The sequence below is a fragment of the Colossoma macropomum genome, unplaced genomic scaffold, assembly GCF_904425465.1.
Source record: "Colossoma macropomum unplaced genomic scaffold, Colossoma_macropomum, whole genome shotgun sequence".
NCBI classification, from domain to species: domain Eukaryota; kingdom Metazoa; phylum Chordata; class Actinopteri; order Characiformes; family Serrasalmidae; genus Colossoma; species Colossoma macropomum.
This window is the reverse complement of record NW_023494792.1, coordinates 11,505,366-11,522,520: the sequence shown is the minus strand read 5'-3', so window position 1 is coordinate 11,522,520 and position 17,155 is coordinate 11,505,366. Positions and strand designations below refer to the sequence as shown.

Here is a 17,155-nt window from a genome sequence, read left to right as displayed (position 1 = left end):
CATTACACCACAGTTCTAGTATGCGTCTGCCAGGGCCTGTCTAAAACGACCGGTACCAAGTTATGAGGGGCAGAGCTGGCCTGGTTAGGTTCTGAGGGCATTTGGCACAATTCAGTGGGCTAAATTAAACATGGTTTGGGAGCTGAATATGTGTGACCGTGACTCCACTAGATGTAGTAGCTGCCCCAAGTCTAGCATTGACCTCTGACAGCAATCTATGAGCTAAAGTGACACCACGGAAATGATTGCCCTTTGTAGCACTTTTCATTAAACTTACAGAAAAATCTTTCTGTGAGGCTCCTCCTTAGTTCCTCCATCATTCCTGGGTCACGGAAATAGGCAGCTAGCTGGTTTGCTCTGGCTTGCAAAATATTGAGCATTTTGAGCTGCGAGCACATGAGTTTTTTTATCTGTGTTGATTTTCTCTTTACATTAGTAATCTTGTCAAAGAAAACAAATAGACTTTAATGTATTTCATGATTTTTGTTGTTTAACTAAAACAAATCGTAAGGATTGAATTTTTATAATTGTGGAAATCCAGAGTCTCAAGGCCAATCCAACTCATACTTCAGTCCAGACGTGCCCGATTATGTACAACAAAACCTTTCATGTTCAAAACAAATCATAGGATGGCATAGTGGTTAAGACCTTCATCCACACGTGGGTAGAACAGCACTACTGAAACCGTACTCCTGCCAGCATGGCAACATATTAGACTGCAATGAGGACCTTTTTATGGAGTTGGTTTTGTGCCAAAATGTTTGAGAGAAGATCCTGATGTTTGAGAGAGGAATGTTCCAGTTTGAGAGGACAGCGATATAAAGCTGCACGGCATCAGTATTGTTTTTTGATGACGCCACTATAGAAGATAAATATACAGGATTAACAAGATGAGCCTATGAAGACAAGCACTATAGGAGAGTTAAGACTTTTCAGTAGAACACTGTTAGACACTGTTAGCTACAGTCAAAGAAACCTTGCTGACGTCAGCTTAGTTGATTAATGTTAAGCTATTTGAAGTTAGCTACAGTTAAGCCTCTGGTAGGAAACAAATGGCCGAGCTACCAATGTTAGTTAGATTAATACGTTATTATTTATGACAGAGTATTACTGACAAATCGTTTCTATTCATTTGCTACGAGAAAGATAGAAACCACCTAGCTAATGTCGAGGCTACAAGCACACCAGCCGACTCAATACCACAGCCACGAACGTGCCTTGACCAATTGGCATAAAGCTGCTTAAGAAAAGACGCCATGATTGGTGCGCTGACAGGAACCGCCCCTCGGCTGGAGTTTTGGCACAAACATTAAGACATTTTACAGCGAGCAGATGTGAAAGTTGAGCGCGCGCTGCGGAGCTGAGAGCAGAAATGATTTGGGCGCACGTGTGAGTTTTGAAGGTGAAGAACATGATTGAGCAGGTTTTCCAGTTTTCAGTGAAAACCGGAGTGTTTTGCACATAGGAGTTCTGAGAGTGCGCTGAAGTTCATTATCTGCGCTCAGAGCACCGCTGTCCTCTCAAACCGGAACATTCCTCTCTCAAACATCAGGATCTTCTCTCAAACATTTTGGCACAAAACTAACTCCATATTTTTTTAACGGCAACATGTAAGCATTATGCTGCATTTTATAGTCGTTCCACAGAATGTTTTTGAGAGAAACATGGACGTTGTTCGGCTCGTAACAATTCAACATATTAAACAAACCCAAAATTCAACTAAAAACACACCATTAAATATTCTAGTATTGAGAAACATTCATGTGTGTTAAAAATTCTGCATACAATGGCACAATGGACGTCACCAAGGTCCAGCACAAGGGCAGCGCCATAAGGCAACGGTCTGTCGGACAGCAAGAGCAACTGTTGCCACGGTTTGTTTGGTTGGCCGCTCACATCACATCACATTGTGATATACTGCCCCCACTGTTTATATGTCAGCATTGCATCTTACATGTGTGGTTCTAAAGGGGTGGCCAGTGTGACCAAGGTCTGATGGGGCACCCCAGATGTCACTTCAGAATTTCTGCTGGGTCATTGGCTTCCACCTCGCTGTGGGGTGGGTGTTTGCGCCTTCAAGAGGACGATGGAACAACTCTCCACCCCCGCACTTGCACATAAAACTGTAAAACTTCACTGATTTAATTTAGTTGTGTGCTAGCTTTGTTGGCTTTGTTTATGAATATATTTAAGTTCACAAAAAGTCTGGCACATGCATATGCACCTCTGCCATAGACCACTGAAGTCGTGCCATCATTTTGTAATCGGCACCATGCTCTTATGCCCATATAAGGAACTCCAGGTGTGAAAGGAGTTTCTCTATGAGAAAAATGAATGAAGCTTTCGAAAATCGTCTCTGTCGCATCCTGTGTTGATCTTAAATGCTCCAAAGCTGATATGTTTTTCATCTGATATTCACTGAAACATGACAGAGCTTTTGTTCATAGCTTCATTTGACAAGCTATACAAGTTTACCCGCACTCAGGCTAATTCAGCACAGATTCAGCTTAATATTACTGCTTACCCCCTGATAAGCTGATTGAGGCTATCAAAATATCCTACTATTTCTTTAAAGCTGGTCATATTTTTCTGATAAGGACATTCACTATGCAGCTTCTTGTTTGAATATACCGTCCCACCTTAAATGGTGTGGCAGATACAGTCTGGTGCCTGAGGTGTTATAATAATAACTGCTGCACCATTTAAGGTGGAACGGGAAAATTCAAACAAGAAGCTAGCGAATAGGAAGCTGATCTCAGCCTCATAGTTGTAATTATTTTTTTTACAAGAAAATTCATGCTAACAAAGTATTCTACCTATAGATTCATGTATGGGGCTACTTTCTTCTACTTTCTAAAATTAAAGAAACGTTCTGGGCGAGTGATGATAAACTATTTTAACTTTTCGTTTTTAGCCGTTGAGCGCCATTAATTCCCATTCATTGAAGACTCACTCGCGGGCGCCCTCTGCTGTTTAGCAGTCCTGTTTTTGATATAACGGGGGGATAGGAAGTGGCCAGGCTCCTCAATAACCGTCTCTGGTGGTATTTTAGAAAGTAGACGGATGTATTTCACTAAAAAAAAAAACAAAGAAATCTTACCTATATATTTCCTTTTTTGTACAGCAAACGAGTTTTGAGCAGCAGAAGGCGGGCATTACTGCTAGAGTGATGATTGATTGGCGAGCGGAGCAGCTCATTGGCTGATGATTGAAACATAAAGACCCAAGTCTCATTCGCACCAGGAGGACATTGTGACAATTTCACCAAACTTGAGTGATTATTTTTACCCTTCATTATTACAGCAAACTTGGGTTGTTGTAGTGATTGACGGGGTCTTGTGCCTATTAGAGCCTAAACACGCATTTTCTGACTGACTTAACACATTTTAACAAATTTAATCTCCTTTACAAGAACACCTCTAGTACCACTACCTGCACTGACCGACAGAGCATGTGTGCAGAGGAGCAGACGTCATTAAATTGCAGCCACAAGCTAACATGCTAACCACAAACTAAATCATGAGCCAACTGCAAAATATGCTAGCCTTGAGCCAACCTTCAAACCATAAGCAAAAGAAAATGAATACATTACAACACAACTTTATAATAATTCTCGATCTGCAGCCCAGCTGGTCTGAAGAAGAGTGTAAGAGCAGGTCTAGACCAATTTCTGAGCCTGTCGTTAACAAGCTTTTCCGTTGGTACAGTTTTGATAACCAAGTTTACGTGGCACAGATTATAAACTGCGAGGACAGGTTTCCCTAGTTTTTTCCTCGTTAGTGATGGCAGTGGCATCTAGGCTTTAAAATTAAACACCATTAACCACACCTAAAAAGAAGTCATTACACAACACTGCCATCTACTGCGCATAAATCACAGCCACTCTTTTCCCCTTCACACCCTATAACAGTCATAAATAAAAGTTCAAGACGGCACAATTTTAAATTCTTTATTTCATCCCTTTTAAAATTAACAGGTATTTAGACAATGCACTATTGTGCTCTGAGTGGAGTGCGAATGCATAATACTACTGACACTATTACACTGACCATTAGTTTCACTGGCACTCACCAGTAAATACATTTTTAGGTCAGGAGAGAATGTGCAAAAAGACATCTATACAGGAAAAAAAAGACAGCTTCACATGTATTATTTCCAGATACTCTTTTAATCATACTATTGACAAACATACTTTAAAACCAGATGGCATTCATTCACGTCATAGTTTAAATGAAATCTTCCTCTGGAAGTTTCTCCCTCAACACGCAGATGGAAGAGACTAGCAGCAGCCTGGGAGGGAACAGGGCAGCCGTTGAGTGTTTAAATATAAAAAACAGGAGGGAAGATGGACACTAAGGGATGGGAGGGAAAAGCCGCTCTCTACTCGGTGAGACCCAGCTTCTTCTTCAGAGACTCTGGCATCTCAGGGGGAGGGGGACGGGGAAGGCGGAAGTAGACCTTGACAGAGTCATAGATGAACCACTGCAGGGCAGTCAGCGTACCAATCATGATGATACGGGCAAACAGACCCTTCCACACACCTGGAAAAACAAGTTACAAAATAAACCAGGGGACACAGAAAAATGTCTAGTCTTCATGTCAACTACAATGTTCTTGTCCGCCCTCCAGCTTGACTGCCCTAGTAAAGTCCAAAGAGGGTGCCAGGGCAGTGATAGAGCTGGAGAAGCAGGTAGACTGCTCTCACACGCCAATGACTCAAGCACCCCCAACTGTACAGCCAGAAAAGCTGCTGGGAGCCTCCAGACTGAAACTGCAGCACCCAGACAGAGTGCACAGTACCAGAGCTGGAAGACCCCCCAGAGGTGGATCTAAGGAACGTGTTATCCATGATGTTATCACCCCGGTATGAGGGTCAAAGTTGAGAAGATTTAGTGCATGAAATGTGTAGAGTAAAAAACTGGCTCTCATCCCATCTTGTCCAAGGCAGACATTCTGATGTGTATATTCACTTTTTACTAACTCCTCCATGTTAACGCTGGCACAAGTGAGGGAGATACTCACCCATGGGTCCGAGCCTCTTCAGTACTTCAACAGCTGTGCTTCCCTTCTCTTTGTTCAGCACAGACACCACAGAGTCAGCAGGGTGGGATACAATGGCACAGAACACACCAGCTACACAGAAAGAGTAAAACCAAAGCAGTCAACACTCCATGTCTCCCGTCCATCAACACAATGATGCAGGATAATAGCTGTGTGTCTCGTGCCCCCCCCCCAGCAGAACAGAAAAAAGGGATGTGAACATCTCTCAAACACTACTGTGATTTGTCAGACTTACCAATATAACCAGCCACAAAAGTAACCAACAGCTGCTCAGATTTGCTGCACTCGCTGCGGGGTTTGGGCACCACAAACTTGTATAGCATTTCAACTGTGCGCTCGAAACAGGCAAATTTCATCATAGTGTAGGGGATTTGCCTCATCCACAGAGGAACCACACCCTTGTAGAACCTGCCAAGAAAATATTAAACAAGCACAGGCATTTGTTTCACAGTTGTCAGGTAAGTAAGAATCATAATCAGTGCACTTAAAATTAAAAATAATAATAATAAAAAAACTAATCTCTGCAGCTATTATTCAAAAAGCCCGATGTTTGGATTACTGTCTAAAAAGTGACAATTTTATCTGCTCAGAGTTTTGCTATCTTGTCCGCACTCCAGCTTGTCTACCCTGGTGAAATCCAGCATGGGTGCCAGGGCAGTGATTGAGCTGGAGAAGCAGGTAGACTGCTCTTACACGCCAATGACTCAAGCACCTCCAACTGTACAGCCAGAAAAGCTGCTGGGATCAACCAGACTGATGCAGCAGCACCAGAGTTGGAAGACTCCCCAGAGGTGGATCTAAGGAACGTGTAGGGGTGGGAGGTAAGAAGGGAAAGGATACTCACGCCCAGAGACCCTCCTCAGCATACATCTTTGGGGCACACTCCCTCAGGGTGTTGGCATAACCAGGCTGGGTCTGGATGCGCACTTTACACGCCTCCATAGGGGCCAGAGCTATATCAGCAAAGAACTCAGCACTTGCAGATGCTGCCAGGTATAGAGAGGTTCTCCACAAGTAGGCATTTTCCTATAGGAGCAGTTTCAGGGCCATTAGTAGACATCTGAACAATCCAATACTGCCATTTTCATACAGCATGTTACATTTGCCTTAACACTGTAGTTCCCCAACCTTGTGCTGGAGCACTCCTTGCCCTGCATATTTTAGGGTTTTAACTGCTTCTAACACTTATGATACAGCTAATCAGCTCAATGACAAGCAGGAAAACACTAAACAGGGGATATTCCAAGAAAACAGTTGGGAACTTGTGACTTACCAAGATTGGGTATGTTACAGATAGCCTGTTGCTTGCAAGCAAGCTGAAAATGTTCACAGTGCCATTTCCAACTTAAGCATTAACAAAACCACAATGCACTAATAATCTGGTCTGCAAGCATAATCTACCTTCTGAGGGTCTCACCTCAGCACACACAGGGATTCCGTTTGGGAAGTGGTGTTTAACAGAATAAATAAACCATTTCTCAAGATAAACGAACACCATTATGTACTGTCACTTTTAGAATGTGCCACTGAAGCAGTTATCAACCAACAAAAGATGCACACATTGTTTAAGAACAGAGAACTAGTTTTCTTATTACCATGTATGCAAACGTACCTCTCCAAGCAGGTCACTGTACAGTATCTTGAACACCTCATAGAAGCCAAACTTGCAGAGACCCTGCATGGAGTAGCCGATGAAGGTGGGTGCCCAACCTTTAGCGAGACCCCGCACACCATCCTCCCTGATTGTGACTGAGAATCCAGTAAAGATGCTCTTGTACTTAGCTGGGTCAACCTAAACAGAGTATTTGGTTAGAGAGCAGCTGATTGAACACGTACTTAAAAACACGGTGATATCACTGAAATTCTGTGAACTGGCTGGTAATGGTGAATACACTCATGTTATTACTTCACAAATGGTATTAACATGCTGGGTTGCAAAGAAACCAAACATTAATAGTTAGCAATTTATTCTTCTGGATATTGCCAGAAGCAGAAAAAATAAATGAATGAACAAGTAAGTCACAATTTAAGAAGGCATGAGAAAAATACATTTAATTTCACTTACCATCACTGATCAAGTGCTAGTCACATAATCAATTTCATTATTGTTATGACAACTGATTTTTGCTTATGTGCATTTTAAAAATACCACCTGCCCAAAGGTCAAGTAACAGCTGCTCACTACCTCAGGAAAGAGTCCCCAAAAGGGTCAAAGTTCAAATACTGCTTCAAGTTAAAGAGAAATATTTAACACAGCGCAATAAAAGCAATTAACACACAAAGGTTTTCCAAAACAAATGATATGCCTGTGTTAGTGTTAGGACAATTAAGTGTTCCTCATCATGCCCCCTTAAAAAGTGAGTATTTATCTGCAACTGGCTGTAACATTTGTTGATGAGCGGGGTATGGGTACAGACCTGGAGCCGACACTTGACCAAGTCCAGGGGCACTACAGCTGTGTGTGTGATACCGCAGCTCAGGATGCCCCCAAAGCCACAGAGGGCATAGTATTTCCCAGAACCAAACTCACAGCTATCACCTGAGTCTGTTACATGAGGAACACAACACACACATGCTCATGCATCACAAGACAATATCAAACATGCTTGGGGTGCTGGGGTCATACACTCAGGACTCCAGCAGACACACACACAGACCTGCAACCTGCATTTGACCAAATCAAGAGGCACCACCGCTGTGTGTGTGGTACCACAGCTCAGAATTCCACCGAAGCCACACAGGATGAAATACTTCTGTGAGCCAAACTCACAGCTGTCTCCCTCTGAAGAGAAACAAGGCATGGTATTCATTCAACACTTCCCCTGTCTGAATGTTTTAAAAGAAGCTTGAGCAAGAGTGTCCAATCTTATCTCCAAAGGGTCTGTGTGGTGGCAGGTTTTTACTCCAAAGCAGAAGCTCTCCCGATACTACTTGCCTAATCAATCGGCTGCAAACTCAAGACATGATGCTTTACTGGAATTAAAAACCTGCAACCACACTAGCCCTTTAGGAGATCAGATTGGACACTCCTGAGTTTAAAAACAGCAGGTCATTAGGATGACCTTTAGGGCTGAATGTCAAACGTTATCAAGGGTGCTAGTAAACTGAACTAGAACAATCTAAAACTTTCCATTTAGCGCTACAAAAAGCAAGTAGCCCAGTCTGATATGCATGATTTAACAGCACTGGCAAGACACTTCATAAATGTGCGTAACATGAACAGAACACAGGGACAGCCTTAAATAGCTTTGCTATAAAACGTGTAAAAGCACCAAGCAAACAAAGTTGCAAAACAGATTCCAATAAACATTCTTTGAGTAAAAGAAACGTTAGACAGGAATAAGGCACGCCAGATGGCAACCTTCTACAAAAATCATAAAAATAAAATTAATTAATGTAGCATGTGCAAGAAATGCTGCTACATAACAGCCTGGGATACACAAAAATTATTAACGCTACAGAAGGTTGGCAACTACAGGACACATGATATTGGATATGTATACAGAGACAAGACAGGAGCCAATGGCATACTGCGTTGTTAATATGCTCGGTATACATAACGGTCATGTGCCTAGGACGCTTTAAAAAGAACACCATGTCCATCACCTCTCTTAATACCGTTTAGTACATTTTACTCGCATATTAAGTAGTATATTACGGGTCAACGAGGGCAAGTTCGTAATGAACCTTCCCCCCGCAAGTCTTTACTGCGCGCTCCGTTGACCCAACTTCGTCCTTCACTGCCCTCCATGGAACCGCAACAAGGCCCAAGATCTTATTGGCAAGTGAAAAACGACAGATTTCCTAGACATGAAGGGAAAACAAAGCAATCTCACGCATAAATAACTCCTCAGCAGACTAGCTTATGAAGGGAAACAACAAGAGCGCTCCGGTTCTAACTAGACCACCTAGCTAACGTTAGCTAGCTAATTAGCTACACTAGCTGGGGCAGATCTAGCAAGCCGGTCAGAAACTAACCTAGCTAGCTTGCTAGCTAATGTTCCTGACCTTTTTATTGCGAACAGGGTTAGTCCTCCGGTGTCCTGCACATCCATTCAAGCAACAATGCAATGATTTGACAGAACGTAGTCAAAGAAGTAAGAAACAAAACAATGAACATTCATTCATTTTACCAGACTCACTTGAATCACTAGCGTTAGCTGGCGCTACATCTCTAACATGGTTATGCTCGTAGTAAGTTGCTTAATCTTTAAGACCAATAACATCACGATTTTATAAGAGCTGTGTCTGATCGCGAGATCAGTTACTGTGAACTTACCGGCCACAGAGGCGGCTGCGAGTCTGCGGCGGTGTCCTTGAGCACCGGCTGTGTGTGAGGGCTCCTCTACTTTCTGCAGGGTGAAGAGAGGAGCGCTGAAGGGGTTCGCCCGGGCCAGCTGCGTTAGCGTGGTAGGGTACATCCTGGTGGCAACTAGGAGCGAAGATAACGTCTCGAATTAACGTTAGTACAGTAAAACAAACTGGCCCATATGGAAGAACTTCGACAGTCTGTATTACACGGCAGTCACCTTCGCTATGACAGAAAATAAAATGTAGCGACAACCAGCGACTAAGTTAACGTTACTTTGCGTGCACAATCACAAATACTCTCCATTTAGCTTAGCTTAACCGGCGGTTGGCTAACGCTATCAGGTCACTCTGAAGTGAGGGAAAATGAAGGCCCGGTTAGCCGCAGGACAAAAAAACGCGGTTCAAGGACAAACGAAGAAACCTGGCTCTCCACAGACAGCGCGACGGGCTGTTTAGCATGCAAACACGGGAATGTGATTTACAAAGGAAGATAAGAGAGAGAAGGTGATGTGGAGAAAAAGTCCTTACATGTGAAAGAAGTCTCAAAATGGCGCCTCTGCTGCTCCGCTGCCGGTGGCCGTTCGTAGAGACCGAGATCAGCGCTGCGCTCACTAATGTCGGAGAGAGGAGGCCGCCGCGTCACCGGGTCAGCCGACCAATCAGGTTAGAGTGTGGGCGGAGCTTCTTAACACTGCGATAACGTAAAAGTCCAATGCAGCAAACGTCCTTCTTACTGTCAATAAACGAGTAATCGAGTAACTTCCAAACCAAGGTACGAGTTGAAAACATGCAACACCAACATCACGAATCAGGGGTGTATTTCACAAAGCAGGGATCTGTCAGTAAAGATGGAGAACTAAACCCAAGAGTGAAGATTGCCTAGAAGAAAGAACCATGACCTTCTCTCAAACAGGCTTTATTGATTTCACTTCAGCTTAAATTATTTACCTAGCTGAGATAATTCGGTTGTAAAACTCGCCCAGATCATATTCATTTATTTATAAGATGAGATTTAAGTCTGGTCGTTTGTCGCTGCACTTTACTGCAGGTGAAGGTCAAAGGTGTAACTACAGTTTGAATAAATGAAAATAAAGACCCATATTTATAAAAGGTTTTTTTTTTCTTTTTCATCTTAAGTGATGGAAGGGAACTGAATATTTGATGTTTCACTAATATGGGCCATATTACTGTCTGACGCAAAATATTTATTTACTTTACATAGATTCACTAAAAGAGAACAAAATGGTTGAGCCAACTTTCATCTTTTTATTTCACCAATGATAAAACACTCAAAATTCATTAAGAAAGAAAAGTTCCAATTTTTCTTATATCAATTCACTGTTAGCTGCCCTCCGACAAAGTGCAAAGTTTGTTACCATTTTCAAAACCATTTTTTGCCTTTTACAAAGCAGGTAGAAACAAATGTTGACTGCAGCACTTTGATGTGCACTTCTTAAATGAATGCTCTTTATTTGTCATTAAAAAGTTAATTTTAGAAGAGAAAATATTAGAAAAATATTGCAGTTAAAAAAGCAAAAACATTTCAATTCCAAATAGTAAAATACAAAAAAAAAATAAAATAAAATAACAGCAGACTTCAGAATAAAAGATCATTACATATGTATTCCTCTTAATAAAAGGGAATTAGCCATTTCATGATTGGCAAATACATCCATCTTAAAAAATTTTAAATTACAGAAAATTAACTCAATTTATATTTTGGCCAGATACTCAGTGTTCGACAAGGGGAGAAAAATGAAACAAAAACAGGGTGGTTTTGATTTTGCAAAAGTGTCATGACAGAGTTGAGCATTTCAACAGCTATACTTTCACATCACATGACAACTAGATTACATACACACTAAATGAGTCGTCATCTACCACAAAATAAACCAGTTAAACTTCACTGGCATTGCAATGCCATCTATTGCCTGAGAGTGCAGAGCTGTGGGCAAAGCTCTGTTAAAGACCAGTACATGTGGCACTAAAAGCAAACTGCATAACTGACCTGGTATTCTAGTAGTCTGGGCACATTTCAATGCTACAATACACTTAGATGGAAGCTAACTGCTTAAGTAGAGACAGTATTTCCAAACAAGACATACTTCTCCTGTCCTGATAATGTCAGATTAAAATAAACAAAAACAGCAAAGGTATCATTTTTTTGTACATACAGTAATTTTCACAAAAATCCAATGCAAAAGAAACAAAATATCACTTTTCAGCATGCACCAGTATGTTAAACTCACATTAGGCTGATACTACCCCTGTGTTTAACACTTACTAACCTTTTTGGAAACCAGTTTGTTGATATTTAAAGCAAATGGGGGTGGTAGTCCTTGAAGTGCTACAGACATACTGGCAACTGTTCCACCATGATACAAGGCTATACAAATACTATTTCTCATTCGGTCACATTATCTGCTACAAAACAGCAAAAATAAAAAAGCAAGATGAAAACACAATTCACACAGTTTGAAGACTACGTAAAACAAGTTTTTCCCGACATGATTGCGAAGTTGGACTGCAACCAACAAAATCTCGGTCAACATGTTGACCCTCCAACCAAACAGATGGGGCTGAGAATAAAATCTCATTGTAGAGACATCTCATGCACACACTGTAGACCCACACTGACAGAGGGGCTCTTATTTATCACCACCACTCTCTTCCTGACCAACACCACCAATAGCACTGAGGAGTGGATTGACCACAGTGTTCTGTACAAAGAGCTTGTAGGGGTCGATCTGCTCGGGGGTCATGTTCTGAAAGATGTAGAAAAGAGAGCCGACCAGCGTGAGGAACACCAGCAGTTTTAGCCAGATGGAGAAGGAGCGACGAGCTGGAGGAGGGCTAGATGACAGAACACTGCGACTGTCCGTGAAGGACGATTTGGTGGTTGTGTACACACTCTGCTGCAAGAGGGACTCCTCTGGCCAGAGATCCAGCGGCCTCACCGGACGGCCAGCTGCCCCACGGATCGGCCTCCGACAAGTAGCACTGTACAGGCAGATAACAGGTAATTATGTGTATGTATAAATGCTGGTTAATAGAACATAAAGTTTTGTGCTGATAATAATCATGGTGGTGATATTGCTGTGCCACTTAACAAAATGATGCATATACACTGCCACATACTAATGCTAATAATGCAATAATAATAATAATAATAATAATAATAATAATATCGTGTGCCTTTCACAAGATCACAAGTGTCTTACAAAACAAGAATAATACATGTAGGGTGAGATAAAAGGACAATACAATGCAGACACAACAGACAATAAAATTAGAACAAATCTATGATGAAACAAAACAGAACACAATAGGGGAAGACAGCAATATACATGATTTGGCTAGATAACATCAGAAAGAGACGGATAGGACAGAGGGGGAAAAAAAAAAAAGTCTTTCTGAAGGCTGAGATGGAGGAGATGCTATGAAAACTCTATGGGACTTTGCACTAGACTTTAGGTGGCACTACACTGAAATAAGTATTTTGTATTGTATATGTGCAGTAACTGGTAACCAGGCTAAGTCATAGAAGATTAGGATGATACAGACATTTCAGTTTGGTGTGTGTGAGCACTCTAGCTGCAGAATTTTGAATGTACTGTAATGAATGAATGTACTGTAGCACAGCGACTACTGATATAAATCTGTGCATCATTAGCATAACAGCCATAACGCTGGATAATTTCATTAATTTTGGATAAGGCCCCTATTTGCAAACTAAATTGCAGATGTGGCTGTGTTAAAATTAGATGATTTAGATATACTCACGTAATGCCTGTTGGTGTAGCAGGCTCATTAGGGAACAAGTCTCTTAAAATATCATGACCGTCCACAGAATCTGCTTGCTTATTAGCTGCCGTTGTGTCCTCCACCTGCTAACAAGATACAAGTAGTTAAGTAAAGCAATGGTTCTGTTTATTTAAAGTACCAAGGAAATCACACTGCAGTATGACAGAACAGACCAGAATCAGAATTAAGTAACTCAAGTTGCATTGCATTCAGTCTTATATCATCCTGACAAGATCAAAATAAAAACTCTGGATAAAAGTGTCTGCTAACAGAATCAATATCAACACCTCTCTTTTCTAACCATTCAGAACAGACAGAAGAGGTATGCCTCATTGGTCAATGAAACAAATGTTCTTATTAACCTATTAATGCTGCATTAGGCTTTACCTTGCTGCGCTGTCTGCTGCTTGTCCTGGAGGTAACAGGAGTTTTCCCTCTGCTTCTTACTGGCTTGCTCGCTATGGGAACTGGCTCTGGTTCTGGATCTGCTTCAACAACATCTACAAAGCAAAAAAACAGAAACGGCAAAAAATAACAGCCATAAATCAAGAATTTCAACCAGCTCTGAAAATGTTAAGAATCCATCTATACTTGTTTAGATTCTATTACTAAAGCTAGTGCATAAAGAGATTTTAATAGCATTTGTTCTTGTTCTATAAATATAGGTTAAAAACAATACCTAAGTTGGCACTTCCTGTTTAATTACAACACCATCACAGTTCCTCTTTTTTGTTATTTTTCAAGAAAAGAACTGTATCCCATTAACATGGACCAGCCACTCTCGATTGATATTCCTTTTGTGATTTAACAGCAGCTTTATTAAATGCCAGAGGTCCTATACAGGCAATTAGTTGTTATTACATAAAAATGTAAACACATTCAGAATATTCTTACCTTCTTCTTTGTCACTGTACTGATCCTCCACTGAGTGCGTGTTGCCATTCTGATTTCCATCAGCCTTCAAGGTAACCGTCTCTGGAACGGCAGTCTCGGGTTCTGGTGGCCTGGTCTCCGACGGAGGCTGATCTAACAACTTTTGAAGTCTCTTCTCATACAGTTTACGAGTCGAAACTATCATACATGGAACAGCAAAATCACAAAAAAACACTTGTGCTGTGACATTTTGCAAACACTATATGTCTTGCCGTAAGTGAGCGCTTTAAATACATCATTAATAAAGTAACATTTATAGACATACAAATGAGACAGACTGTGCTTGTCTTGCGCTGAAAGCATTCCAGCATGTCGCTGTTTCTTAGGTAAAGTGAAACTGACAATACAGTTTCCATTTAATGAGAACAGGTCCAACATCTCACCACACAACTTTTTAACATTTTTTCACCATCAGTCTGAAACAGAAAACTCACCAACGATGGGACCTGGATTGATTCCATACTTTAAGAGCTGAACCTTCAAGCCTTCATCAGTCAAACTGGAAACGTCCAACTCCTCTTTTTGAACTTTATCTGTCTTCCTTGTAGCTTTCTGTGGATTGAGCACAGACATTAGGGATTTGTTTCATTGTTTTTGAGCTGAGCAAATTCATTATAACAATTGCTTTGCACATACAGTCGAATCATACTCAGGTCCAACAATGAACTTTGGCATGATAAGGAAAAATACACCACAGAACTTGTTCTGGCTGGTTTAATGTGATGAAACTCCATATAGCTACATCTTGGATGAACACCTAAGCACATTTAATTTTTTTTTTGTTATTTGCTTTCCATTCCTTTATTAGCAATGAAATTAAGATCCTCTATTATTTTGCTAACTAAAATGAAGTAGAGACTACTGCTTTTTAGCTAGCAAAATAATAGACCAAAGGAGTCAATGCTAAATTAGCTAAATGATAAACCCCACTTTTTAGGCAGATGATTCGGGGAAAGAGCTTCAGATTTACGATGAGCGAACATCTGGAAAAAAAGGAAATGTAAAATATTCGGATACGGACAGTAATGTGTTCACAGAAGTTACCTTTCCTGACCGACTCCTGTTGGAGAGCACCGGCGTTATCTCCTCATCGCTGGAGAAGGTGTCAGCTGGAGGGTTCCTCCTCTTGTTCAGTACGGTCAGGTTCTTCAGGTACAGCTGGACGTAGACGTCTTTCTTGTGCTCTCCGCTGGGAAGAGGCACATCGTTGGCGAGCAGCTGACTCTTCAGCTTCTCCTTGGTGAGCACCGACGGGTCTTCAAGGAACTCCGCCATGCTGTGTTAGCCAGTGAGCTAGTTAAGTTAGCTGAGGAGCAGGCCGAGGCAGACCGGCGCGCTGATATCCGACAGAAAGGCGGCTCGGTTTGAGAGAAAGCAAAGCACCGCACCGGGCTCTTCTTCTCTGGCGGTTAACCTAACTCTCCTCTCCTCTCCACGGCTCGGCTCAGCTCCGCTGCTGCTCCGTTGTTGTTGACAGACGTCAAACCGGCGGGCACGTTTGAATGTGTGCTCGCGCGCTTCACGCGACGAAAACAGCTCGCGTTTATTCCCAGATACGGCTCCTCACCGACGCCGAGCATCCACTCTTTTACGAAAAACGAGTCTTGGACGCGCACTTCGCCTCACTTTTTAACTCAGAACAGGGAACAAACGTCCCGCTCGCTCGATCTCCGCTACTCTGCTTGCCTGCGCGCGCCCCTCACGGCCGCCGTTCAGTAAGACCGCATGCTATTGGTCGCCCCGCGTTAACAAGATGCTCGTGCGTTGGTGGGTGACAAATGACAGCCCTCCGCCACAACAAAGAGCGCGATGGAGGGAGCAGGGAGAAGAAGAAGAAGAGCTACAAGAAAAACCTGCCACTGTCTGAATTTGAACCCCTCTCTCCGACTGCAACACACAGCATTTCACACACTCAGAGCCTGATATCACCATAGTAACCGTAAAAGACACGAGTGCAGAAACGGAAAAATGTGACAAATACAAACTACAGGACGGTGATAATCAGGTCGTTTCGTGTATTAAATTCGTGTCCATTAGAGAAATATACGTTCAGTCAGTTGGACCTCCTCCGCGCCAATTTATTTATTTATTTACATAACTATTTTATCTATTTGTTTACTTGTGTATTTGTTTGTCTGCATTAATGAGGACGCAGTCTCGGGTTGGTCTGCCTGTCTGAAGAAAACCGAAGATTCCTCAAGATGGCGGCATTATCCGTGTTTAACCACCACACTAGCCCCATACAGGCTGCTGGTGCTGCCGATTGTGGGCTCATGCTTGATTTGGGCCTCTGCCTCCCTGTTTTACTTTCAAGCCAAGTTTGATTAAAGCACAATTAGTTGGAATTAGGCTGTGAAAAGGATTTGTTCTTTATCTTACAACAATCTTACAATATCAGATAATTCTGTGAGGCAACTTGATTCAAAAACACAGAATGTGTCAGAATTTTTAGCACCCCTAAATTTGATACTTTGTGTACCCTGCCCTTCCTAGAAAATCTTCTCTAAGTCTTTTTTGTATAATATGCGTATAATAGGGATTTCTTTGGAAAAAGTTTTTTTTTGGAGATTTTGAAGTAAAATCTCATATTTGAGACATGAATGATGCAAGCTAGAACAATTCTCAAGGCATTTAGAAAACCAACCACGCCGTGTCACGGCACACTTCACAGTAAGGTTTAGTCAAAGTCAAAAGTCATAGGCTCAGTTCTGCATGATCTTGATTCCTTTCAATGCAAACCAAAGCTCTGTTTTTGTATTACCTGATCATACAACCCAATTCTAAAGTTCCAGTGCTGCTCAGTGAACTCCAGGTACTTGTCTGATGATAGAGGAGGCTTTTGTTCTTTGTTCTTATCCGTCTCACTGTGTATGGTGATGAATACAAAATTGTATTTCTCACATTTAAAGTCCTTCATGGTCTTGCCTGAACTTTACATCCCTCCTTGCACTCTTATATCCTCTGGCAGTGTGCTGTTAACAGTACCACATAGGCTTTCCTCCATGGATGGAAGTCATTTAGCGCTATAGCCCCAATCTTTGGAATG

General features: G+C 41.9%; 2 protein-coding genes and 2 non-coding genes across 6 annotated transcripts; all 4 read right to left on the bottom strand.

Moving 5' to 3' along the window:
* Positions 1–4,149: 4,149 nt before the first annotated feature.
* On the bottom strand, positions 4,150–10,030 carry slc25a3b (solute carrier family 25 member 3b). 2 transcript variants are annotated; one of them, XM_036575940.1, is made up of 8 exons: positions 9,901–10,029; positions 9,341–9,493; positions 7,479–7,606; positions 6,674–6,853; positions 5,906–6,087; positions 5,297–5,469; positions 5,023–5,133; positions 4,150–4,541 (listed from the first exon to the last, which is right to left on the bottom strand). In XM_036575940.1, the coding sequence occupies exons 2-8, from the start codon at positions 9,480–9,482 to the stop codon at positions 4,381–4,383; spliced, it is 1,077 nt and encodes a 358-aa protein (XP_036431833.1). In that variant the 5' UTR covers positions 9,483–9,493; positions 9,901–10,029; the 3' UTR covers positions 4,150–4,380. The 2 variants fall into 2 exon arrangements, with proteins under 2 accessions (XP_036431833.1, XP_036431834.1); XM_036575941.1 differs by lacking the exon at positions 7,479–7,606 and adding an exon at positions 7,719–7,843 and having other exon boundaries at positions 4,161–4,541; positions 9,901–10,030.
* On the bottom strand, positions 4,614–4,843 carry LOC118812838. The gene has a single exon (XR_005007581.1). It is a non-coding gene; the product is annotated as a small nucleolar RNA SNORA53 (small nucleolar RNA).
* On the bottom strand, positions 5,663–5,872 carry LOC118812840. The gene has a single exon (XR_005007582.1). It is a non-coding gene; the product is annotated as a small nucleolar RNA SNORA53 (small nucleolar RNA).
* A 588-nt stretch (positions 10,031–10,618) lies between the features above and the next one.
* Positions 10,619–15,838, bottom strand: tmpob (thymopoietin b). Of its 2 annotated transcripts, none has more exons than XM_036575938.1 (6): positions 15,154–15,838; positions 14,544–14,661; positions 14,071–14,247; positions 13,564–13,676; positions 13,156–13,262; positions 10,619–12,372 (listed from the first exon to the last, which is right to left on the bottom strand). In XM_036575938.1, the coding sequence occupies exons 1-6, from the start codon at positions 15,382–15,384 to the stop codon at positions 12,021–12,023; spliced, it is 1,098 nt and encodes a 365-aa protein (XP_036431831.1). In that variant the 5' UTR covers positions 15,385–15,838; the 3' UTR covers positions 10,619–12,020. The 2 variants fall into 2 exon arrangements, with proteins under 2 accessions (XP_036431831.1, XP_036431832.1); XM_036575939.1 differs by having other exon boundaries at positions 13,156–13,259.
* Between the last annotated feature and the right edge of the window lie 1,317 nt (positions 15,839–17,155).

Bases quoted from the DNA above. Each gene is read 5' to 3' on its own strand.
- slc25a3b (XM_036575940.1), bottom strand. From the start codon at position 9,482: ATGTACCCTACCACGCTAACGCAGCTGGCCCGGGCGAACCCCTTCAGC. The intron at 5,470-5,905 runs GTGAGTATCCTT...TTTTCTTGGCAG, and splicing joins GCTGAGGAGGGTCTCTGGGC to GTTCTACAAGGGTGTGGTTC. The intron at 4,542-5,022 runs GTGAGTATCTCC...TTGTTTTTCCAG, and splicing joins GAAGAGGCTCGGACCCATGG to GTGTGTGGAAGGGTCTGTTT.
- tmpob (XM_036575938.1), bottom strand. From the start codon at position 15,384: ATGGCGGAGTTCCTTGAAGACCCGTCGGTGCTCACCAAGGAGAAGCTG. The intron at 13,677-14,070 runs GTAAGAATATTC...TTTGCTTTGTAG, and splicing joins GTACAGTGACAAAGAAGAAG to ATGTTGTTGAAGCAGATCCA. The intron at 12,373-13,155 runs GTGAGTATATCT...CTGCCTGTACAG, and splicing joins GCTACACCAACAGGCATTAC to TGCTACTTGTCGGAGGCCGA.